At 46.6% G+C, this 25,279-nt stretch overlaps 1 protein-coding gene across 2 annotated transcripts in view; it reads left to right on the forward strand.

Moving 5' to 3' along the window:
• Positions 1 to 25,279, forward strand: part of PTPN14 (protein tyrosine phosphatase non-receptor type 14) — a 125,500-nt gene that overhangs the window by 83,559 nt on the left and 16,662 nt on the right. For both annotated transcript variants that reach the window (XM_081185970.1, XM_081185971.1), the window contains exons 9-16: positions 1,265 to 1,352; positions 3,123 to 3,205; positions 5,426 to 5,483; positions 6,033 to 6,111; positions 12,658 to 14,138; positions 17,264 to 17,407; positions 18,968 to 19,186; positions 23,397 to 23,525. In XM_081185970.1, the coding sequence (XP_081042096.1) occupies positions 1,265 to 1,352; positions 3,123 to 3,205; positions 5,426 to 5,483; positions 6,033 to 6,111; positions 12,658 to 14,138; positions 17,264 to 17,407; positions 18,968 to 19,186; positions 23,397 to 23,525 (2,281 nt within the window). The remainder of the gene's footprint in view (positions 1 to 1,264; positions 1,353 to 3,122; positions 3,206 to 5,425; positions 5,484 to 6,032; positions 6,112 to 12,657; positions 14,139 to 17,263; positions 17,408 to 18,967; positions 19,187 to 23,396; positions 23,526 to 25,279) is intronic.

Here is a 25,279-nt window from a genome sequence, read left to right on the forward strand (position 1 = left end):
AATGTCCTCCTTTGATGACACCAACTAGCTCCTTCTATATGTTCTTTTTTGTTACCTTGAAATATATATGGGAAACCCTTTGGTGATGGCTGAGAGCTGCTCATATTTCTTTTTTGCTCTAAGTGGGACTAATTCGCTGCTCTAGCAGAACAGCAGGGTTGGATACAGCCCTGTTTGTATTTCGTTATAGGCCATGAGTTTGCGCAAAAAAGGAGGTTATTATTTTTTTTTCAAAGTGATAAACGCAACACATCGGTTTGTGTTTCAGCTGTTTCCCGTCCTAAAACAAGGTGTTTTATTTTATCTATTTGCAGTGGTGCCTCGCAAGACGAAATTAATTCGTTCCACGAGTTTTTTCATCTAGCGAATCTTTCGTCTTGCGAAGCACGGTGTCGGAAAAGTTTTGGAAAAGCTTCAAAAATCACCAAAACCCTCAAAAAAGGCTACCACACCGCGTTCTATGAGTTGCTCCTCGAAGTCAAGTCGCAACTGTATTAACGGTGTTAAGAAAAAGGAAACAAACTTGCAAAAAACGCAAGACGTTTTCGTCTTGCGAAGCAAGCCCATAGGGAAATTCGTCTTGCGAATAATAATAATAATAATAATAATAATAATAATAATAATAATAAATATAATAATAAATTTTATTTATATCCCGCCCTCCCCAGCCGAAGCTGGGCTCAGGGCGGCTAACAACAATCAAATAATCAGTCAAATAGTCACACAATCTAGTCACACAAATAGTCACACAAGCAGCTCAAAAACCGCAAAACCCTTTCGTCTAGCGAGTTTTTCGTCTTGCGAGGCATTCGTCTTGCGGGGCACCACTGTATTCATTATTGCATTTATATACTATGTTTCCTCCAAAGAGTTCAAGGGAGTACAGATGATTCTCCCTCTCCTATGAAGTAGTCAGGTCAGGGTTACAAGGGAAGCTTCGTGGCTGATGAAGACTTGAACCCTGGTCTCCTAAGGTCCTCATCCCACATACTAACCACTTTACCACACTGGCTGCATAGCTTTCCCATCTGCAGAACCATTAACATGAATTGGTTGGAGGCAAAGACGCATTTACATTTGCTTCTTAGGTGATTACTCTGTACATGCAGCCAGGTCATTGATAATAATTTTCACAAGCTAAAAGCAGGGAGAGGCTTGATTGAGCCAAACAGTTACTGAACATTCTCCTTGTACTGAAAGAATCATGACAACTCTGGCTGTTTGGCAGTGGCATGTCTGTTTCAGCAAACTTGCTTCTCCGCAGGTGGAATGATATCGGGAATATAACACACAACAAGTCTTCCATTGCTGTGGAACTGCTCAACAAAGAAGAAACTGTGCTCTTTCATACCGTAAGCAAAGCATTAAAAGATCAGCCTTAAGGGTTATTCCCCCCCCCCTTCCAACCACAGGATCTTCATTGTATACATTTTAAGTGTGATGGATTCTTACAGATGATTTCCCAGGGTGCTATTTTAACTTCCGTGAGATCAACCCCACCCCGGGAGCTTGGAAAGGGATTGCAGTGAATGATAACTGACGGTTGTTAGTAGGGCTGTGCACTGGATTCAGCTCAAGCCTGGCTGGCACAGGGCTTGGGCAAAGTTAGGTTGAGACAGCCTTGGATCAAGTCAGGCTGCCCAGGGGGATCCGAGGCTGTCAGGAAGCAGAACATCAGATGGCAAGACTGCAGGGGTCTGCTTCACTGGTGTGTTCTCAAAAGGGAACGTGTCGGCAAAACAGATTGAATCCTCCGCTCACCAGCTGATGAGTAGAGGATTTGATCCTGCGGGCTGCGCTACTTTTGCAAGTATCTTTCCCATACGGAAGGTGATTGCAAAGAAGCACCCAGCAGGCTTGAACCTTCCTGCTCTCTGTTCGGAGGGAGTCTCTGCTGCTTCTTCCTCCACCCCTCCTCCCAACCATAATTAAACATGAGCTCCAGCCATGGATTGATTCGGGGCCAAACCAAGGTGGTTCAACTTGATCTATAGCCTTTTAAACTGGGGGGCAAGGGAGGTTGTTTTTATTTGTGATTATGGTTTGTATTATTGTGTTTTCATATTGGAAACTGCCTTGTGATTGTCGGATGAAGGACGGTAAACAAATTTAATAAATTATCATAATAATCCAGGGTTCTGGATTGGGTCAGGGGAGCTGTACACAGCCCTAATTGTTAGCCACCAGTATTACCCAGTTTTGTAGCAACAAAAGAACTGCCTTGCAGGCTGAGCCCAGAATCCATCTAGTCCATTTTTTAATTTTATTTTTACCAGTGGGCAGCCAAATGCCTTGGGAACGTCATAGGATGGGCTTCATTGCTGTACCCTGATGCTTCTCTTTAACCTCCTGTAAATCAGATATTAAGGACGCGGATGGCACTGTGGTCTAAACCACAGAGCCTAGGGCTTGCCGATCAGAAGGTTGGCGGTTCGAATCCCCCCAATGGGGTGAGCTCCCGTTGTTTGGTCCCAGCTCCTGCCCACCTAGCAGTTCAAAACCACGTCAAGTACAAGTAGATAAATAGGTACCACTCCGGCAGGAAGGTAAACAGAGTTTCCCTGCGCTGCTCTGGTTCGCCAGAAGCGGCTTAGTCATGCTGGCCACAAACGCCGGCTCCCTCGGCCTATAGAGCGAGTTGAGCGCGCAACCCCAGAGTCATCCGCGACTGGACCTAAAGGTCAGGGGTACCTTTACCTTTTAAATCAGATATTGGTCTTTTAAAAGAAACTCCATTTGATTTCTCACGAGAAAAGCCTTGCTGGATCAAACCATTGGTGGCTGTAGCTCAGCCTCTTGCTTTGCACCAAGCCAAGCCAGATGCTTCCAGGAAACAGGGCTTGAAGCCTTAGGTTTGACACTTGTCACCATTTCGCCATTGGACTTCTCTCCTCTGGGCCCCAGTGGTGTGACTAGTTTGCATTAGCATCTCTATGATATGGGGACTTGGATGCTGGCATTTGTGCATGTGTGTTTCTGAGCAAAGCATATTCCTACTGAATATTTCAGAGGAGCGTGTTCACCGTTACATAACCCTTTGCTATGCTAGTCACAGTGTAATTAAGTGTTTTTCCTGCATTCCCTTGCCTCCCTGCCCCCTCCACCCTTTCAACTTTTTAAAGGACGACCTTGAAAATGCCAAGTATATTTCACGGCTGTTTGCTGCAAAGCACAAGTTTTACAAGCAAAACAACATCTGCACAGAGTGAGTACTTTCCCCTTTTCCAGTTCTGGCTTCTGCTCGTGAAATGTGAAGCGACCTCATTTCGGTTTAGGCTTTTGGAGGCCATTTTTATTATTTGTTCCCCACCTGCCTTCTCCCTCACCCTCACCTGCAGAAACACAGCAAAGGGAAACATTTCTCTAGTTCAGAAATCCAAGATAAGGCCTGCATAAATGATGCTTGCTTTCTCGATTGTAAACTTAGAGGCTCAATTTAGGATGAAAGGGTAGCTGCAATCCGAAACACACTGGTTGCAATGGGAGAGTTAAAAAGGACCTTGGGAAGCTGTGGAGACCAGCCCTCTCCTAGGTGCAGGATCTGCCATATCAGATGCAGCCAAATCACCTCTGATAGATGAACGTCCGGCCAGAAGTGGGCAGTAGCACAGGCTGCCAGTGGTCTAGTGGCATACTCAGAAGTGCAGGGACCCCTTTGTGGTTGTCACAGCCACGCCCCTACTAAGATTATCCAACCTTCTAAGATTATACAATAATCTTATAATTATAATATAAGAAAGAAAATATAATTATAATCTTATAATTAGGAATGCATTGTGACAATGTGCAGATCTCCAAGTGTCACCCAGGGTTGTTTGTAGCCATACAATCATACAATTAAAGGAAGGAAAACAGTTTATAAAACCAAGCTAAGCTATTATTATTGCTATTATTATTTAGTTACAGTGGTACCTCGCTTCAGGTTACATACGCTAACCCAGAAATACCACCTCGGGTTAAGAACTTTGCTTCAGGATGAGAACAGAAATCGTGCAGTGGCGACAGTGGGAGGCCTCATTAGCTAAAGTGGTGCTTCAGGTTAAGACCAGTTTCAGATTAAGAACAGACCTCCAGAACGAATTAAGTTCTTAACCCGAGGTACCACTGTACTTATAAAAATAACTCAGAGCAATGTGCAAACTCAGCAGAAATAGTAACACCTTTTGCAATAAACCCTATAAATGAAAACCTAAAAGACAGGTCTAGCAGATCATGCATCACCAAAAGAGGGCACAAATACTTTAAAAGCCTTCATGCTAAGGACCGAAAAGCCCAAGCGAAAAGGAAAATGTTTAGGCCTCGTGCCTAAAATAGACAAAGAAGGTGCCAGTCAATGGACTCCATATAACGATGTTGCTAGATGGGCCTCTGTGACGAGGGAGTTCCACAATTTAGGAGTTGCCACAGAGAATGTTCTCTGGGCTGCCGTTCCATGCCCCTTCTATTCCCATTTATAAATGTTCATGGTGGCTGCAAGATGGCTTTGCCCTGCTTCTGCTTCGGTTGCCAGGTTATATTATTTTGTATCTCTCATCTTTTTCTAGTTTTGTTGTGTTTTATGCTGTATTTCCATTTTGGTTGTGGTGGACTGCCTTTGCAGCCTTGCCTAAGGCATGGGCGATGCCTTCAAAAATCAATAAAATAAGACACGGGTTTAATCATTCTCTTAGAAGACTATTTGAGGCCTGTGATTCCTAGCCGAAAACCTTCCCCCCCTCTAGTCTGTGCTTTTTTGAAAATGGCTCTGTTGTTCGCATTTCTTCTTGTCTGTCTTATTTTCTAATTGCACATAACGTCGTTCACCAGATCAGAAACTGTAAGAGGAGAAATTCCGCCTTTCTTCTCTACACGTAAGCACTTTACTCCTGCTCTGTCTTGTGAATGCTTTTTTCTTTCATGTGCTCTCTTCCTCCATTCTATCATAATTTCTCCTTAAGTTTTCCCGCCATGCATCCTGCTATTCTAGCATCATGCCCAGCACTTATTTAATATTTCCTCTCTTGGCTTGTGTGTGTGCATTGCCTCTTGAGTGACTTGCTTGCTCCCAGATTCTTGTTTTCTTCCTTGCCTAAACCACGTTGAACTGTCTTGTGTTCCCAGTCCTCATTTCTCAAATTGCTTTAGTTCTTTCCCTTTCACTCCTCCCCTCCTTGCATTTTCAGGATAATAATTTTTTTAACATATCCTAAGCTTACCACTGGCTTACCCAAAGGCCTCTCATTTAAGCCTTTCACCTAGCTGGTATTTTGCCAATATCATTTATTCAGAGTTCCTGTCATAGGACATATTTCTGGGGTCCCTCTTTCCAGATTCTCCCCAATACCACACATACGAAACACCAGACGTTAACAGTATGATGTGTACATTCTTATTCAAAATGACGTTTATTTAAAACATTTCCCCTTCATTTTTTTCCCTCCCACAGACAATCAAATTCCCCTCCTCCTATTAGGCGGCGGCCCACCTGGAGTCGATCATCCTTGGTAAATATCTTGGGATAAGTGACAAGCTAAACTACAAGCACCAAGGAAGGGGGGGGGGAGAGAAATCTAGAGCTCTTTTTATAACTACAGAAATCTATAGCAGGCATAGGCAAACTTGGCCCTACAGATGTTTTGGGACTACAACTCCCATCATCCCTAACTAACAGGACCAGTGGTCAAGGATGATGGGAGTTGTAGTCCCAAAACATCTGGGGGGCCGAGTTTGCCTGCGCCTGATCTATAGTATAGTTATAGCATAGCAGTGTTTTGTGGAAAGAGTACTTGAAAAGTCAGTACAAGTCATTAAATGTTTTCTTTGGGGGGGGATGTGAATATTTGGGGAAGCTCAGTGGTTGAGCTATGCCCCAGGTACAAACACTGGCAGCTCCAGGTATGGCTTGGAGAGTATCCCTGCCTGAAACCTGGGAAGCCGCTACCAGTCAGTGTAGACAATATTGACCTAGCTGGACCAAGAATTCTGATTCATGAGAAGACTGTTTCCTATTACTCTGTGTCAAATTGCAATTTTCTTTTCTTTTTGCATTTTAGCCAAGGCAACACCCATTTATTATGCCACCTATGCACCTCCAGTGTGGAGAGCACTACACGGAAACTCACAATTCACAAGGTATTTATCACAAATATTATGACTAAAAACAACAACAGCAATAGTAAATAATACATTGGTAGGGCTATTAAGTCGTCAAGCGCTGGTCATGCTGACAGGCTGCTGCTGGGAGTAGAGAGAAGAAGGAATGGAACGTGGAAGGGCGGGGGGGGGGAGAGTGTCTGGAACCTTAAACAGAAGCATTCCACGCTGCAACATTTTGTTACAGATCCCACTTGTTCATGTATAGCCTGCCTAGATTTTTCAAAGCACTTCACAAACTTGATCTCACTTACCTGCGTAATAAAACTGTAGGGCAGGACAATATGGTTACACATCTGCAAGAAAGAGATGAGGACAAGAGACAGTGCCTTGCCATAAGGCTGGTGTGGAGAACCCTTGGCTCTCCAAATATTGCTCCAAACTACATCCCCTGCCATCCCTGGCCATCAGCCATGCTCCCAGGGGCTGATGGGAGTTGTAGTTCAGCAACATCTGGAGGGCCAAAAGTTCCCCATGTCTGTTCTAAGGCCAACAACTTGGCTTGTGGCAGGTGTGAGATTGAAACCAGAGACCTCCTGGTTAGTAGTTGAATCTCTTGGCTACTGTGCTGAAATGGCCCCCTGTTTAAGCAGTATGTGCTATCCTACCAAGCTTTGGCTTAATGGTCAGGGGAAAACATCCAAAACTGCAGAGAGAGAGAGAGAGAGAGAGAGAGAGAGAGAATATTTTTAAATGGCAGGGGTCTGGCGGGAGAGGGTGGATTAGGGGAGAGACCACCCCTGATCATTACTATTTCTGCACTGTCATTTCTGCCTGTTCTAGAGGCCGAGAGCTTCTAATTCTACCCCACTGTTTTGCTGATTTCGGAAAAGAGTGTTTGTTCTGTTTTGCATCCTCTCCCCACCAACAAATTTCACTACACTCAGTATTACAGTAATATGGCTAAGTACCAGCGCCATGTGCGTTAAGATCAGCAAGCAGGCTTCCTGTTTATATGAACAAGGTGGTGGTGGTGGAGGTGAGACAGTTTGCTTCACACATCTGGGGAGATGTGCCTATAGAAAGTCTCCTGTGTTGGGAGGGATGTCTCCCGGTGTTTTGCAGGGATGGGCAATCCGTGTGCACATGAGGAGTCATTTGCCTGCAAGAGTGTGCTGGCTTGTGACAGCACTGGCATTTTCTTAATGGAAGAGGAAGTGATTCGTAGCTCTATCCCTGCTGGACACATTCTTCTTCTTGACTATGGCCGGTTCCATGAGTGCCTTGGACTCCTTCCCCCTTCCATAGCTAGCAGTGGGGAGACCCTGTTTGTGCAGGCATGACGGCGATGTCGTCATCAGAGTTTTGGAAGGCCCTCTCTCCTACTTAAAGGACGCAGGTGGTTCTGTGGGTTAAACCACAGAGCCTAGGACTTAGAATCATAGAATCATAGAATCATAGAATCATAGAATCATAGAGTTGGAAGAGACCACAAGGGCCATCGAGTCCAACCCCCTGCCAAGCAGGAAACACCATCAGAGCACTCCTGACATATGGTTGTCAAGCCTCTGCTTAAAGACCTCCAAAGTAGGAGACTCCACCACACTCCTTGGCAGCAAATTCCACTGTCAAACAGCTCTTACTGTCAGGAAGTTCTTCCTAATGTTTAGGTGGAATCTTCTTTCTTGTAGTTTGGATCCATTGCTCCGTGTCCGCTTCTCTGGAGCAGCAGAAAACAACCTTTCTCCCTCCTCTATGTGACATCCTTTTATATATTTGAACATGGCTATCATATCACCCCTTAACCTCCTCTTCTCCAGGCTAAACATGCCCAGCTCCCTTAGCCGTTCCTCATAAGGCATCGTTTCCAGGCCTTTGACCATTTTGGTTGCCCTCCTCTGGACACGTTCCAGTTTGTCAGTGTCCTTCTTGAATTGTGGTGCCCAGAACTGGACACAGTACTCCAGGTGAGGTCTGACCAGAGCAGAATACAGTGGCACTATTACTTCCCTTGATCTAGATACTATACTCCTATTGATGCAGCCCAGAATTGCATTGGCTTTTTTAGCTGCCGCGTCACACTGTTGGCTCATGTCAAGTTTGTGGTCAACCAAGACACCTAGATCCTTTTCACATGTACTGCTCTCAAGCCAGGTGTCCCCCATCTTGTATTTGTGCCTCTCATTTTTTTTGCCCAAGTGCAATACTTTACATTTCTCCCTGTTAAAATTCATCTTGTTTGTTTTGGCCCAGTTCTCTAATCTGTCAAGGTTGTTTTGAAGTGTGATCCTGTCCTCTGGGGTGTTAGCCACCCCTCCCAGTTTGGTGTCATCTGCAAATTTGATCAGGATGCCTTTGAGTCCATCATCCAAGTCGTTGATAAAGATGTTGAATAAGACCGGGCCCAAGACAGAACCCTGTGGCACCCCACTAGTCACTCTTCTCCAGGATGAAGAGGAACCATTGATGAGCACTCTTTGGGTTCGGTCAGTCAGCCAGTTACAAATCCACTGAGTGGTAGCATAGTCAAGACCGCATTTTACCAGCTTCTTTACAAGAATATCATGGGGCACCTTGTCAAATGCCTTGCTGAAATCAAGGTAGGCTACATCCACTGCGTTCCCTTCATCTACCAGGCTTGTAATTCTGTCAAAAAACGAGATCAGGTTAGTCTGACATGACTTATTTTTCAGAAATCCATGCTGACTATTGGTGATCACAGCATTCCTTTCTAGGTGCGCACAGACTGTTTGCTTAATGATCTGCTCCAGAATCTTCCCTGGTATTGATGTCAGACTGACTGGGCGGTAATTATTTGGGTCCTCTCTTTTCCCCTTTTTGAAAATAGGGACAACATTTGCCCTCCTCCAGTCTGCCGGGACTTCGCCTGTTCTCCAGGAATTCTCAAAGATGACTGCCAGTGGTTCTGAGATCACATCTGCCAGTTCTTTTAATACTCTTGGATGCAGTTCATCTGGCCCTGGAGACTTGAATACATCTAAACTAGCCAAGTATTCTTGTACTATCTCCTTAGTTATTCTGGGCTGTGTTTCCTTTGTTGAATCATTTGCTCCAAATTCTTCAGGTCGGGCATTGTTTTCCTTATCGGAGAAGACTGAGGCAAAGAAGGCATTGAGGAGTTCAGCCCTTTCTGTGTCCCCTGTTTGCATTTCACCATCTTCTCCTCTGAGTGACCCCACTGTTTCTTTGTTCTTCCTTTTGCTACGAACATACCCATAGAAGCCTTTTTTGTTGCTTTTAACCTCTCTAGCAAGCCTGAGTTCATTCCGTGCTTTAGCTTTTCTGACTTTGTGTCTACACGTGCTGGCTATTTGTTTGAATTCCTCTTTGGTGGTTTCCCCCCTTTTCCATTTTTTGTACACATCCTTTTTTAATCGTAACTCAGTTAAAAGTTCTTTAGATAGCCACCCTGGCTTCTTTAGGCACCTTCCATGTTTCCGTCTCATTGGTATTGCCTGACGTTGTGCTTTTAGTATCTCCCTCTTAACAAACTCCCAGCCATCATGAACTCCCTTTCCTTTTAGTATTACTGTCCATGGGATCTCACCCAGCACTTCCCTAAGTTTTATGAAGTCGGCTTTCTTAAAGTCAAGAAATTGAGTCCTAGTATGCTTGGCTGCTCCTTTCCGCTGTATAGTAAACTTCAGAAGAGCATGATCACTCGCGCCTAATGATCCTTCCACTTCTACCCCACTAACCAGATCATCAACATTGGTTAGGACCAGATCTAAAATGGCTGTTCCTCTTGTTGCTTCTCCCACTTTCTGGACAATGAAGTTGTCTGCAAGGCCAGTGAGGAATCTGTTTGACCTTATGCTCTTGGCTGAGCTTGACATCCAACAAATATCCGGGTAATTGAAGTCCCCCATTACTACTATCTCCCTTCCTTTTGCGTGCTTGGCCATCTGTTCCAGGAAGGCATCATCTATGTCCTCCGTTTGGCTTGGGGATCTATAGTAAACTCCCACAATGAGGTCCCTGTTATTCTTCTCTCCCTTAATTTTGACCCAAATGCTCTCACTTTGGCTTTGAGGTTCTAAATCTTGGATCTCTTCACAGGTATACACATCCCTGACATATAACGCCACTCCTCCTCCTTTCTTGTCTGGTCTGTTTCTCTGAAATAGATTGTATCCCCCCATTGTTACATTCCAATAGTGGGACTTATCCCACCAGGTTTCAGTGATGCCTATTATGTCGTATTTAGTTTGCTGTACCAAGAGCTCAAGCTCATCTTGTTTATTTCCCATGCTTTGCGCATTAGTGTACAGACATTGAAGCCCATTAATCATTCCCCCGTGTCCCTTATTTAATGATTTTTTCCTCCCACCACTAGGTCTGCGTGCTGTTTGCTCCATTTGGTATATGACATTTGGATGATCATCTTCATCAATTGATAGGCTCCTACCTTCAGGAGCACTGTCTCCCTCCCCCACATTAGTCAGTTTAAAGCCCTCCTGATGAGGTTTCTGAGATTTTTGGCAAAAACATTTCTCCCAACCGTTGTGAGGTGCAGCCCATCACTTGCCAGAAGTCCATCTTCAAGAAACTGCAGTCCGTGATCTAAGAATCCAAACCGTTCCTGCTTACACCACCTGCGAAGCCAGCTGTTCACTTCCACTATTTTTCCCTCTCTCCCTGGGCCACGTCGTTCAACTGGGAGGAGAGATGAGATGACAATTTGTGCATATAGTTGCTTCAACTTCCTGCCGAGAGCCTCGTAGTCTCTTTTGATTTTCTGGAGGCTATTGCTTGCAGTGTCATTGGTTCCCACATGAACCAAGAGGAAGGGGTATTTGTCAGTGGGTTTTATGATTCCTTGCAGTCGTTCAGTTACATCTTGGATCTTAGCCCCGGGGAGACAGCACACTTCCCGAGACATCTTGTCAGGCCCACAAATCACTGCTTCTGTTCCCCTCAGTAGGGAATCCCCTATCACCACTACACGCCTCCTCTTAGGTTTGGTTGGGGTTCTTCCATGAGCTGTCTGTTCCAAGGTCGCCTGCACATTCCCTGAGGACTGACTTTGCTGCTCGTCTTCATTTACCTGATCGACTGAAATGAGGGAGAGATCCTCAAATGGAGTCTGCTCTTCATCTTCCATGCTAGGGGAGAGGACCTCAAAGCGATTTTGTATTTCTAAACAATCAGAACGAACCCTGGGCCTCCTACTTCTTTGATTCACGTTTCTCCATATATCTGGCTCCTGTGTTGGTGAACTAGCCTCCTTCTCAGGGGAGTCCCCTGTCTCCTCCTTGATGGAGACGGTGTTGTCTGTTGCTTCCCAGAAGAGCTCCAGCTCTCTAATTCTTTGGAGCGTAGCTACGCGTTCCTCCAGTTGCTGGACTTTGTCTTTTAAGAGGGCAATCAACATGCAATTGCTGCAGGTAAAGCTGCCTGCAACCTTTGGCAAGATGGCAAACATTGCGCAGGAATCGCAGGCGACTGCAGCTGTTCCCTCCCCCTCCATCTTGAGAATGTGTCGTTGGGGGTGGCTACAGCGGTCCCCCATCATAAAAAGCGTGAAGAAAGGACAAATAACTCCCCCCACAAAAAAACCTAGGTCTCCCCCAACAAACGTTTGAGACTAGCTCCTCTAAATCTAAAAGATGGATTGAACTGCGCGCGCCACTAGGCGCGCGCCGCTTCCCTGCTAGCTCTGATAAGCTCCTCCCACAGCTAATCACCTTCCTCAACAGAAACCCTGCCCCCTCTGACCTTTGCACAGGGAGAACAGCTAATCAGCCACAGAGAAACACAAACACACAAGAGAAAACCCTTTTTGCTCCTTCTTCAACTTCTTCCCTGCTAGCTCTGATAAGCTCCTCCCACAGCTAATCACCTTCCTCAACAGAAACCCTGCCCCCTCTGACCTTTGCACAGGGAGAACAGCTAATCAGCCACAGAGAAACACAAACACACAAGAGAAAACCCTTTTTGCTCCTTCTTCAACTTCTTCCCTGCTAGCTCTTGCTGATCTTCTTCCCTGCTAGCTCTTGCTGACTTGCTGATCAGAAGGTCGACGGTTTGAATCCCCCGCCACGGGGTGAGCGCCCGTTGTTCGGTCCCAGCTCCTGCCAACCTAGCAGTTCGAAAGCACAAATTGCAAGTAGATAAATAGGTACCGCTCCAGCGGGAAGGTAAACGGCGTTTCCGTGTGCTGCTCTGGTTCTCCAGAAGCGGCTTAGTCATGCTGGCCACATGACCTGGAAGCTGTCTGCAGACAAACTCCGGCTCCCTCGGCCAATAAAGCGAGATGAGTGCCGCAACCCCAGAGTCGGTCACGACTGGACCTAATGGTCAGGGGTCCCTTTACCTTTACCTCTCCTACTTGCCATGATGGCAATGTTCTGCCTCCACTGTCAGACCCAATATGCCTCTGAATACCACTTGCTGGGAATTGCATTCCTGTTTGCAGGCTACCCACAGGCATCTGGTTGGCCACTGTCAGAACAGGTTGCTAGTCCAAAAACCCCGTCTTACATTCTCATCTCTTACTCCACTGTCCTTAGCCTGTTTGCTCATGATGTTTCTTGTTCATTTCTCGCTTTCTCCTGCCCACAGACAGCATTTTTCACGGAAACGAAGATATGTTTTACTGTAGATCTCAGAGCAGCTTGGACAGGTGCGCGATGGACTTCAGCTACTTGAACGGCAACGTTCCCAACGGAAGCGTGTGCAGCGCCCAGAGCATGAACTCTCTCAACCACTCGCAGAACTTCATCCAGGCTTCTCCGGTGTCCTCCAACCTCAGCATCCCCGGGAGCGACATAATGAGAGCGGACTACATCCCCAGCCATAGGCACAGCGCGATCATCGTGCCTTCCTATAGGCCGACGCCAGACTACGAGACAGTCATGAGGCAGATGAAGAGGGGGGTTGTCCACCCGGACAGCCAGAGCCAGTCCTTGAGGAACCTCAACATTGGGAACACCCATGCGTACAACCAACCCAAAGACCTTGTGTACAGTCAACCAGAGATCCGGGAGAGGCCTCCTTACGCCATTACGTACGGGCCTCAGGGCACTTACAAAAAACACGCCGCGCCATCTGAGCAAGTGAACCCCATCAACGCTGCGCAGACGAAAGCAGCGGCCAGTTCCATTTCCCACACCGTCAGCACCCCGGAACTGGCCAACATGCAAGTCCCCAACAACCAGAGGTGCGGCACAGCGCACATATTAAAGAACTACCTTTTCAGGCCCCCGCCGCCGTATCCGCGCCCCCGTCCTGCGACCAGCACGCCCGACCTCGCGAGTCACCGCCACAAGTATGTCAGCGGCAGCAGCCCCGATCTGGTCACTCGCAAGGTGCAGCTCCTGGTAAAGACTTTCCAAGAGGACAGCTCTCCGGTGGTTCACCAGTCTCTCCAGGAAGTTAGTGAGCCCCTTATGGCGGTCAAGCACCACGCGGCCGTCAACAAGCGCCACAGCTTGGAAGTGATCAGCAACATGGTGCGCGGCATAGAAGCGATGGCTTTGAAGAGCCTCAACGCCCCCCTGCCGCGCAGGAACACGTTGCGCGAGCAGGTGCAGCAGGAGGAAGTGGTGCCCCGGGCTCACGAGGTCCAGCAGCTCCCTCACTACCACCACAAGAAGACCTTCTCGGACGCCACAATGCTGATACACAGCAGCGAAAGCGAAGAGGACGAAGAAGCTTCGGAATCGGTGCCTTCCATGGCGGCGCTCCATGAAAACGTGGAGTACAGCGCTCAGCTGCAGGCCGCCTTGGCTAGGATACCAAACAAACCTCCCCCTGAGTATCCGGGCCCCAGGAAAAGCGTCAGCAACGGAGCCCTGAGCAATGAGCAGGCGAACGTTTTGCTGGCTGCCTCTCGAGCCAGGGCTGTCCGGCCGGGTCCTGCGAAAGCCATCAGCATATCTCGGACTGATCAGGCGTCAGTCAATGGGTCCTCGCTCGGCCCATCCATCTCCGAACCGGACCTCACAAGTGTAAAGGAAAGAGTCAAGAAAGAGCCAGTGAAGGAGAGGCCTGTGTCGGAAATGTTTTCGATTGAAGACAGTATCATAGAAAGAGAGATGAGGGTAAGCATATTTCCAATTAGCACACAGGTGGGATGGAGTGGAATCTCTGAACTGAACTGCTACAATGGCAGAGCCATTGAAAAACTAGACCAGTGTTTCCCAAACTTGGTCTCCAGCTGGTTTTGGACTACAACTCCCACCATCCCTAGCTAGCAGGACCAGTGGTCAGGGATGATGGGAATTGTAGTCCAAAAACAGCTGGGGACCCAAGTTTGGGAAACACTGAGCTAGACAGTCTTAAAAGGAGAGGTAAAGTCAACACCGTTCTTTAATCATGTTGGCTGTCAAGAAGTCAGATGAAGAATTTAGCTTTCGTAAAAGTTGAGATTGTAATCATACTGGCTAGAAACTTAATTTAAAGAATGGTGCTGAGATTCTCGAAGTGCTGTTCATGGCGTTTGACTCTGTTGCATACCTTTTTCTTGTTGTTCTGCCATGCTGGGTTCAGAGCTCCTAATCATTCCTCTAAGGTATAAGAGCTTCACATGTAATGACTCAGGTTCAGGCACTGTGCCAGCGTGCCAGCCATAATTAAGCTACACCATAGTTTGAGGTTCCAAATATACAATAGGCAGCCATGGTTTGGAGCTGCTTGGTTGCTTTTCACCACGGAGCTTGCATGCTTTTCATTTCCCACCCACCCAGAACTCAGTTTCATCAGTTAACTCCCAGCTCCATGGTGCAGAAACCTCTGGAGGTCCTAGCTGTGGTTTGTCAGTAGTCTGTGAATCCAACAACAAACCAGAATTAGCACAAATTATTTGTTTGCAAACCAGCTTCAAACTGTGGTTCTTGATCCAGGTTTGTCGGCTCCAAGCCACTGGTCCTGTTTCTGGAGTGATGCTAAACCATAGTTCAGTATTATGTGAATGAGCAGACGTGGACCTTGGGCTTACATGTTCCTCCTCTCCTCTCTTCTCTATACGCAACTGCAAGGAGGAAATAGAAGCACCTTTACAGTTTTTCACTGACCAGAACTTACCATTGTATCAAAAAAGGACAAACTATAGTTAGTTTAAATGATGGTTCATTGAAAGAAGTATAAAACTAGCTATTAAAACAAACCATGGGCTCAGTTTACATCTGAACTCAGCCTCTGTCAAATACAGTTAAAGGCAGAACAAGTAATTTTGTAAGGAGGCTTTGCAAACAAAGATTCAACCACCCTGAATAACTTTTTAACTCCTATTTATTTCAACCTAACACACTCCATTGTCCTGAATGAGAGGCTGGAGCAGAAGGAGACCTGGACTCTTTCATCAAGTACAGTGGTGCCCCGCAAGACGAATGCCTCGCAAGACGGAAAACCCGCTAGACGAAAGGGTTTTCTGTTTTGGAGGTGCTTCGCAAAACGAATTTCCTATGGGCTTGCTTCGCAAGACGAAAATGTCTTGCGAGTTCCTGCGGGGTTTTTTTCCTCCCCCCTCCCTTTCCCAAGCCGCTTAACAGCTGATCCGCTAAGCCACTTATCAGCTGATCCGCTAAGCCGCTTAACAGCTGATCCGCTAAACTGCTTATCAGCTGATCCGCTAAGCCGCTTATCAGCTCATCCGGTAAGCCCGCTAAGCCGCTAATAGCGCTAATCCGCTAATCCGCTAATGGGCTTGCTTCGCAAGACGAAGAAACCGCAAGACGAAGAGACTCGCGGAACGGATTCTTTTCGTCTTGCGAGGCACCACTGTACAGACAAAAAGACAACATAGCTGAAGTCATTATCTCACTTCCAATCTCTCTCTCTTCCCCCTCACAATCAAAAGCTACCCACACTGAAGAATATTAATTCATTTTAGGGCAAGGTTTTCTTCCACAGCCACTCCCAAGAGCATAATTCCTTAGTTTATGCAGTTTCCAGGTCAGCCAGAAGCAACTAGACAGAAATGCATTGCCTCTTACAGTTCTGGAAACACCCAAGTTATATGCTCCTGCCAACTACAGAGGATGATGAGGCGATAAGGCTTGGGGAGTGCTGTAAGAGCAGCTTTCCTGGAAACACCTGGATTTGGCTTGCAGCTATTCCTTAGCCCCACTGAGCGATTGCAGAGCCGAGAAGAGCGCCTTCCCCCAATATCAACCATCTAAGGGGCTGTGATTGGTAGAGGACACACTATGGGTGGAGCCACCACTAGGTGCTCCCCAATTGGCAGTGACCCTTGCCATTCAAAAGGTCACAGAAGAGTCCATTCAGAGGGAAGGCAGTGAAAATTAACAATTTGTTATTTTTCTTAAGAATAATAAATTAATAAGCTGCTAAATGCTGAAACCAGCTTCTAAGTGGTTTACAAGTATAAAAACCAATTGCACAAGCGTGTTGGTTTTTTTTATTATAAAAAAACCATAATTAAAATATGCAGTAAAACAGTCCTGTTTAAAACACAGCAATTAAAATGTAGGTTGAGAAAGTGCTTTGTTTGCCCATAGTTTTAGGAGAATTGATGGTGCTTCTGAATGTTGAACCCACATTTGGAAGTAAATTTAGAGGCAGGGGAAAACGCACACACAAAAGAATAATTTAACTCATTTTAGAGCTTTGAAACGTTCTCGTTTTACATGTCACAATTTTGCTCCCTTCCACAACACCTCTACCTGGTGGCAACGGAGCATTTCCAATTGGCCTTTTCTTGAATTGGAGGTGGGGTGGGCGTTGGATCCGTATTTATTCACTTTACGCTCAACAGAGCCCATTGTACTAATTTCAATGTAACAATGCTGTTTAAAAATCCGCCACCAGTCTGGGCTTATGTATCATCTTTGTGGTTTGTTTGGCTTGCTTGATGCGGCTCACTCTATGCCTAACGTTTACACACACGCACACACACACGCACAGCACGCAAGGGGGGCGGGAGGGAGAGAGAGAGAGAGAGAGACGCCTGTTTTTGATAGCAGGTCCCCTCTATCGTGGGACTGTTCCTTTGAAATTAAAGCTCTGCACTCATGTAGGAACAGGCCCCCCGGGGAAATAATAGGAAGTTTAGGAGACGCATTTGGATTTGCTCTGCTAATGGCCGTCATCTGCACTCCTCGGCCGGAGTTGTAGATTTTGTGGGAGATTAAAAAGGCATTCCAACATTCTGCTGGCATTATTTCTAATCACCCCGAGATGAAAGCATGCCTTTTCTTGCCAAAAGTATCTAGAGAAACAGAAGATGGCAGGCCTGGAGGCCCAGAAGAGGCCCTTGATGTTGGCAGCGCTCAACGGTCTCTCAGTCGCTCGAGTTCCAGTGCCTGAGGACAGCCAGGATGAAGCAGTCAAGGTGCCAATGGATGAGCGGGTAAGAATAGGACTAGCAAAACAAAGGGCCGCCATTTTGGTTTCTGTCAGCAACGGCTTCTGAAGTATTAAAAACCAGGTGATGTATTGCAATGCCCCGGTTAGCACACGGCTGCAGAAATCACGACTGTGCATAAGACTGCTGGTGTAACATGAGGATGCATGTAATTGGGGCCAGATCTGGCTCATGCAAATCTCACCTCAGCCATGAGCCCTTGTGCAAAACCTCTGCCTCACAACAGAAGAGTATTTTGCCCACAGAAGTCTCCATAAGCACCGAAGGGTATTGGAAACGAAATGTACACACCTGTAGACATTTGTTGTTCCATAAGCATGTTTCTGTAGGATAAAAGTAAAATAAATGCAGACTGACTTAGGCAGCTGTTATCAGCACACCCACAGTGCTTGTTAGTGGGTTAGTGGTTTTGTTTTCTCACTTACACAGTATGGACGCACCCATGTGTGCAAATGTGCACCATGGTTTCACAGACTTTCACTCAGCGCTATCATTTCCCTTGAAATTTAAACAGGCAACTCCTAATTTATGCAGGGGTTACGTTCCAAGGCACCGCGTGTTCAAGTGAAATTGCATATATTTGAAACACAATTGGAAAAACCTGAAAACACCCTGCTCCGCCCTGTTCCCCTCTTTTCTGTGACATTTTTGAGTCACTTCCAGGTGTGGCACATTTGTGTGTGATCACGCTGATAGCGGACGTGCTTGAAATGTATAGTGGTGTTCATCGAGGCTGTTTCCATGACCAAAGGTCCTTACATTGTAAGACTGAGACTCTAGCCTTTGCAGACTATTTCCATCTAAAGATCAACACAGCCAGTTAGGCCCTGCTGGTCTTCCTAGACCTCTCACCAGATTTTGATCTGGTGGACCATGCAATTTTCTTTTCATCCCCAGGGAAATGAAAGGGTTTTTTTAATGGTTCCACTCCTCCCCCATGTTACAGTCAGAGTAAGCAATTGGGGATGGGGTGATTATTGATTTCACCTCTTCGTTCTTTGAATGGTCCTTTGGCCTCAAGTGTCTACTTCTTCCCAACTGTCTTCTATGTGAAACAGGTGGGATAGATTTTCAGGAGTTTTGGATTATGATGTCATCTATAAAATACCTCCCCACCCCACCCTGCAGAGAACGTAACTCTGGTAGAGAGTTTAATGCAGGCAAGATGGAGGAAATAGATGACCCTTAGCATTATTTGGGGGGGCTCCTTGGATGATTTATCTCATCATTGAAAGGCAAGCAACTGCAGTACAGTGGATGCTTGGGTTGCGAACGTGATCTGCACGTTCTCAACCCACAGCGTTCGCAACCTGCAGTGCCGCGTCTGAGCACACTCGGGTTGCGATTCAGCGCTTCTGTGCATGTGCAAAGCATGATTTAGTACCCGTTCTGGTACTTCCGGGTTTGGCACAGTGCGCAACCTGAAAACACGCAACCTGAAGCATCTGTAAACCGAGGTTTGACCGTATTTTATATGAGGAATCACTTTTGAATAGAATGCCCTCTTTTGTGTTTTTGTTTTGTTTTGTTTTAAATTGAAAATAGTGCAAAATCCTGAGGAGGAAACTAGAAGAGGGCATGGTGTTCACTGAATATGAGCAGATTCCAAAGAGGAAGGCAGACGGGGTCTTTACCACAGCGACGCTTCCGGAGAACTCCGAGCGTAACCGTGTCCGAGAAGTTATTCCGTATGAGGAGAACCGCGTGGAGCTCGTCCCAACCAAAGAAAACAACACGGGCTACATCAACGCCTCACACATAAAGGTAAAGACTGGGGGGACGGAAAGAAACTGCCTTTGTGGGTAGGAAGGCTGGGCTTGAACTTGGGAGGCCAGAGTTCAGATGTGAACTGTGCTGGGATGTGAACTTACCGGGCTGGCCAGTCCCCAGACACTCTCGTCAGCCTCAATTAACCTATATACAATCCATGCCTGTTGTCACAGGATTCTAATAATTATAATTTGTTAAACATTTTTTTAACATGAATAGTGCCTCTCCCGCCTTAACCTTTCTTCGTCCTCACAATAACCTTATTCCGTGACTCGGCTTGGGCTGACACAAGGCTTTTTTTCTTTTTTCTTTTCTTTTTACCCTTCTCTTCAGCCACACAAAGCAACTGAAAGCAATCATTAATAAGGCAGTCCCTTCCCTCAGGCTTACAATGTAGAGGCAACAGCACAAAGGGAAAAGGGACTTGGGAGGGAGGAGGAAGAAAGCAAACTCGGAGACCAGTTCACCAGTGTTATTTCTGGCAGGGAAGGTAGGGGGAAGCAAGCTCTGTTCTTTGGCTGATGAATGCGGCCACATTAGTCTCCCATTGCCATACTGTTCTTCCTGGATCCAGGATCCTTCAGTCCCAAGGTCAAAGCCGGGGGCGAGGGTGTGCTGCCCTTCAGCTGTGCAGTCCTGGGGCAACTGTCAGCTAAAGCCAAGTGCAGCTTCTCCCTCCGTGACCAGGGAATAGGGCCAGGTTGATCTCCAGCTTGCCATGATGTTCTTCTGAATGGCAGCCTCCCAGTGGCCCTGAGCAAACATAAGTAGGATCACATTGTTATGTCCCTCTTTTGTAAGCGAAGACAGCAGGCTTCCTTGGGGACACTTTGTGAGTCTGGTGGGGGGGGGACCTCAGTGTGGATTGTGGTTTTCACAATTCACTCAGAGCACGCACAAAGATGCCTGGTACAAATAGATTTGCGTGTTGCCCAGATTCCACCAGTACAGGTATTATCAGTTGTTCATTCCTGTTACTCTGAGTGTCTTGGAACAAAAGTTAAAAACAGGCTGGAAAGCTGTGCAAGTGCTGCAGGTTCTGTAAAGACTTTTGCCTTGAGGCCATTAAGGCACCCTGGGTTCTAGCCTAGGTGCTGTCTGCAAAGGAAAATCTGTGCCATCCTCAGTCCATTGCTGAACCTTGCTTTGAACTCTGCTGCTTCTCAGACCCTGGCCCTATGCCGTCCCTACATTCTGTACCCTGAATTTGGAAAAGCTGAACAATCTGTGAAAGGAAGGTAGATTTGGGTGGCATTCGTGACCCTTCTCCCTTCTGTTTTATCCTAATTACCCTGCAAGGTAGGTTAAGTAGAGAGGGAGTGTCTGGCCCAGGGTTATACAGTAAGCTTGATGGCTGCGTGGGGATTTGCATCTGGGTCTCTCTTGTCCACATCCAGGACTCTTAACCACTGTGCCTGTGTACACACCAACTACTTGCACTGGTATGCTTTCAAACTGCTAGGTTGGCAGAAGCTGGGACAGAGCAACGGGAGCTCACCCTGTCACAGGGATTCGAACCGCCGACCTTCTGATCGGCAAGCCCAAAGACTCAGTGGTTTAGACCACTGTGCCTCCCACTTCCTTTACTTTTACCGTACACACCGTACATTTATCAAAGAAACCTGAGAACTACAATTGGTTAATTTGCTGTGAGTTGTAGCTCTGTGAGGGATAAACTCCACTTCCTATAATTCTTAGGGGAGACGGAAATGTGCTTTAAATTCGCTTTAATTGTACGGCCTATAGGAGAGTGGCTCTGGAAGCAAACCTCTTTGCTCTTTGCATCAGGAGTGAGGAATCTGTGGCCCTGCAGATGCTGTTGGGACTCTTAACTCTCACCAGCCTCGGTCAGCAGGCCGAATGGTCAAGGGTGATTTGACAAAACTTGAACGGATCTGCTTTTATGAACATTTTCTGCGTTGGTCAAAACAGTATTAAATTATGAGCATATCTTGGCTGCAAGACATCCGTACCAAGTTCCAAGCTTGGTTTGGTCATAAATTTACAACGCTAAGCCCTTGTTGAGTCAAAACACCTCTCTAAAACCAGAACCCTGTCAGATTTCTGCCAAAAGATCTGGTGGGTAGCAGATACTGTGTGTTTTTGGCACAACCTATCTCAGCTTGGATGACTGATTACGGAATCTGAATTCCCGCCCCCCATCCATTTGAGGTGGGGGGAGGACAAATCATTTCGGAGAGCATAATTTTGCTCCATCAGGTGGCAGGGGCCCAGAAAGAATTCTCCCCAGCCAGCTTTAAGAGTTCATATTTCATCTTGTGTGTCAGCCTTGGACGTACCCACATTGTTCTGTAGCGCATGTAGCGACATGTGCTGATGCTTAGTAGTATACAACCCTGTGTGCTGCCAGCACTTCCCCCCTCCCCCTCTTCCAAGGGGCTGTTGCAGAAGCCAAGCAGATGTTCTTTTGCTCAGAAGGTGAAATTGCATCTGCAGATTTTTACCTCTGCCACGCAGCGAGTGTTTTTCACCCAGTTATCAATTTTTAATATCCGCAGAGTGCTGCCGCGTTCCAGGCTGTGCACTCCCTCTGGACTGTTTGTGGGTTTTTTCTCCATGCCTTGTGCCAGCAGGCTGGGCGGTTGGACCACGGCGGAGCAGGCAGAGCAAAACTCCCGTAACATTACGATAAGATCTTGCCCCAGACTCCTACGCTGCTAGACCCAAGCTTGCAATCTTCCGTAGGGTTGTCTGCCTTTCCCTTTTTGCTTTGATCCTGGCTGTCAAGATTAACATGCCTTCAGTCTGTGTATGCTAAAAAAAGAAGAAATCTGTTTTCAGTGGGTGCGCTCATATCTCCACATCAGCAAACAACTTTCTCTTTACTTTTGAGCTGCTGGAATATAGACACGCTATGCTTCTGGATACCAGTTGCTGGAAATTGCAAGTGGAGAAAGTGTCATTGAACTCAGTTCCTGCATGTGGGCTTGCCATAGGCACCTGGTTGTCCACAATGAGAACAGGATGCTAGACTAGATGGGCCTTTGGCCTGGTCAAGGAAGGCTCTACTTACGTTCCTATGTCCAGATTCTGAATCTCACTGAAATTGTTGGGATCATTCTTAACTAGTTTTTCAACAGCCTTTGGTGTTTCTCACCTCAGATGAAATAAACATGTCTATCTCTCTCACACACAAACACCATATAATGATGTGCTCACCATAGGAGCATGTTTATGTAGGCCTTGAATCTTGGGATGGCGCTAAATGGCTTTGGCCCTGTATACCTGAAGGAGCGCCTCTACCCCCATCATTCATCCCAGACACTAAGGTCCAGTTCCAATGACCTTCTGGCAGCTCTCTCGTTGCCCACCCTGTGGAACTCCCTCCCATCAGATGTCAAGGCAATAAACAACTATCTGACTTTTAGAAAACAGCCCTGTATAGGGAAGTTGTTAATGTGGGATGTTTTACTGTGTTTAATGTTTCAATTTGTTGGAAGCCTTCCAGAGTGCCCTGGAGTGTCTGGGGCAACTCAGTTGGGTGAGCGGCATATAAATTGTTGTTGTTGTTGTTATCATCGTCGTCGTCATCATGTGCCAGAGGCAGACCTGCTTCTTCTGATTCAGGTTTCTCCCCTCTACCCCGCCACCCTGCAAATTTGTAGAATGGGTGTTTTGTGGGTATTTCATCCGGAAAAAGGAGGGATGGAAAGGGATTCTGAACGCTGCATTGACTGTTGTTTTTCCTCCATAGCCCTGGCCATTTTCTGTTGCTTCCTTGTTTCCAACATTGCCTTCTGAAGCTAAGCCAACCAGGTCCTAAAGCCAAAATATAAATAGAGGGTCATGTTTTGTGCATGTAAGAAAATTCCATGTTGCTGTAACAGCAGCAAGGATAGATGAGTGGGTTAAGCTGGCTGTTAAGCATGAACCTTTATGAGCTCATGACGAAGAGCATAGGAAGGTGTCTGGTACTGAGTCAGACCGTTGGTCCACCAGTAAGGTTTACCAGTGTCCTGGCAGCTATTTTCCAGGGTCTTGAACCAGCCCAACCTGAGGATGTCAGGGATTCAAGGATTGAACCTTGGACTTCATGCGTGCAAAGCAGAAGCTCTACCAGTGAGCTAAGGCCCTTCTCTAACTATGCACAGTTGCTATGCAGAAAGAGAGAGGTGAAGATGCTCAACTGTGGCATGAATTTTATAGTAATCTATTGTTCTTTCTTTCTCTCTCTCTACCTCAGGTTACAGTGGGCGGAGAAGAATGGCACTACATAGCCACACAAGGACCTTTGCCACAAACATGCCATGATTTCTGGCAAATGGTGTGGGAAGAAGGGGTGAATGTGATAGCCATGGTGACAGCGGAGGAGGTATGTAATATGTGGTTGCATGCTAACAAATCTCCAGAGTCCTCTTCACAGGGAACTCTGCAAATTGTACCTCTGTAAGGTGTATAGGGGCCTCCTAACAACTCTCAGCAGCCTTAACAAACTTTGGGGGAAGCCATGACTGTTGCTGTCGTAGCAGTTTACATATATGACATGAATGTGGACAAAGGCAGATTTCCGTCTATCCCAGCGTTATATCTTTTATAAAATGTGTCCAATCAGAAGGTGTGGTGAGGTTCACAATATGATGGTGATACACATTCCCCATTTTAGTTACTAGCATCTGATACTTGGATGGAACAGCACAATTTGGTGGCCCATCTTCGGGCCTGGAAGTGGGGGAGAAGAGGGGCAGGTGTATTTAGGGGAGCATGACCGGTTTGGTGGCACTGGGAGTGAAGCGTTGGGGTGCTGCAGGGGCGCCACAACTGTGGTGTAGATTGGAAGTTGGGGGAGAATTTGACGTTGCATAGGGTGCCACTGAAATTTGAGGCCCCAAAGTCCACCACTGGGGGGTGGGGAGTTGCTCACTGCACCATCAGGGCCACAAAGTCCTGGTGGTAATGAGCTGTCCCCTCAGAAAACCTCTTTTAATGGCATTCATCCAAGTGGGCCTGCCACCGACCTCAAGTCGACCAACACTGCAGATATAGGCAGTACATTCAGAGATGTTTTGTTTGCTTGCATTTTCTCTTCCCCACCCAGTCCTAGTTCAGACCTGAGAGCATGCATTCCTTGGGCCTCTGTGGGCTTGCTCTCTACCCTTTGATCAGCTTGTCCTGTGCTAGAGGATAAGAGCGTGAGCCACTCTTGAGATTGGACCATGTTTTATCTTGTGTACGCTAGGGGAGGTTCAAATAGTTGCGTGCATGTTTTGAAGATTTAGGAAGTGCTCTCCATGACAAGCTGCTTCTCTCTGCCGGTCCTCTCCTGTTTGCTGTTTTGTTTTTCAAACTTCCTTTGAACCTTTGCCTGGGATGACTCAACCCCTTACAACCTTGTTTGTATCAGTCTAGCTGGCCACACAGTGTAATGATGGAAGTTTAGCTCCATTAGAAGATTGCTGCATGCCAAACAAAGCAGTGGATTCTGAGAACACAAAGCTGCCCTTATTTGAGAAGAATGATATTCTCAACCCATCCAAGGCCACCTCTGCATTACTAGCATCCTTATCAGCTGCGAATACATCAGAAGTTGTTGTTCCAGTTAAAGCATCCAGTAAAAAGAGAGAGAAAAAGTCGCCTTTATTCCCATGCCAAGCAAAACAGTTATTTCTCTTGTAATCCCACAACTGTATGTTGTGCTATAAACCTGGCACACACAAGTAACCAGCCCTGCGTCCTGTTCAGAACTCTGCTGCCTTTACAGGCACACAGGAACAGCTGTTCTGTTTAAACAGTGTGGCCCGATTTTCCCCATTTTAAACATTTAGCACTATCAGCTGTTCAGAAGGGGGAGCAAGAGTCCATTAAATGCACAGTTACAGAGTAATCTGACCACAGAGAAAGCCTCTTTCTAAGCGGCGGCAGGCAACGGGGTTGTCTTATGACCTGAACTCTGATTATATGCATGCATTCATATTATGGCTTTTATGAAGCTTGGAAACAATGAGGAATCTCCACTGTCCTGAGACGGTGGAAATTTGCAGACAGTAATTGCAGTATGAATGCACACTCTGTGATAAGAGGGCACTCCTGGAACCCCAGGATGCACGGAGGCAAGGGAGATGTTCATGG

Source organism: Podarcis bocagei, assembly GCF_964188305.1.
Source record: "Podarcis bocagei genome assembly, chromosome: 3".
Classification (NCBI taxonomy): Eukaryota; Metazoa; Chordata; class Lepidosauria; order Squamata; family Lacertidae; genus Podarcis; species Podarcis bocagei.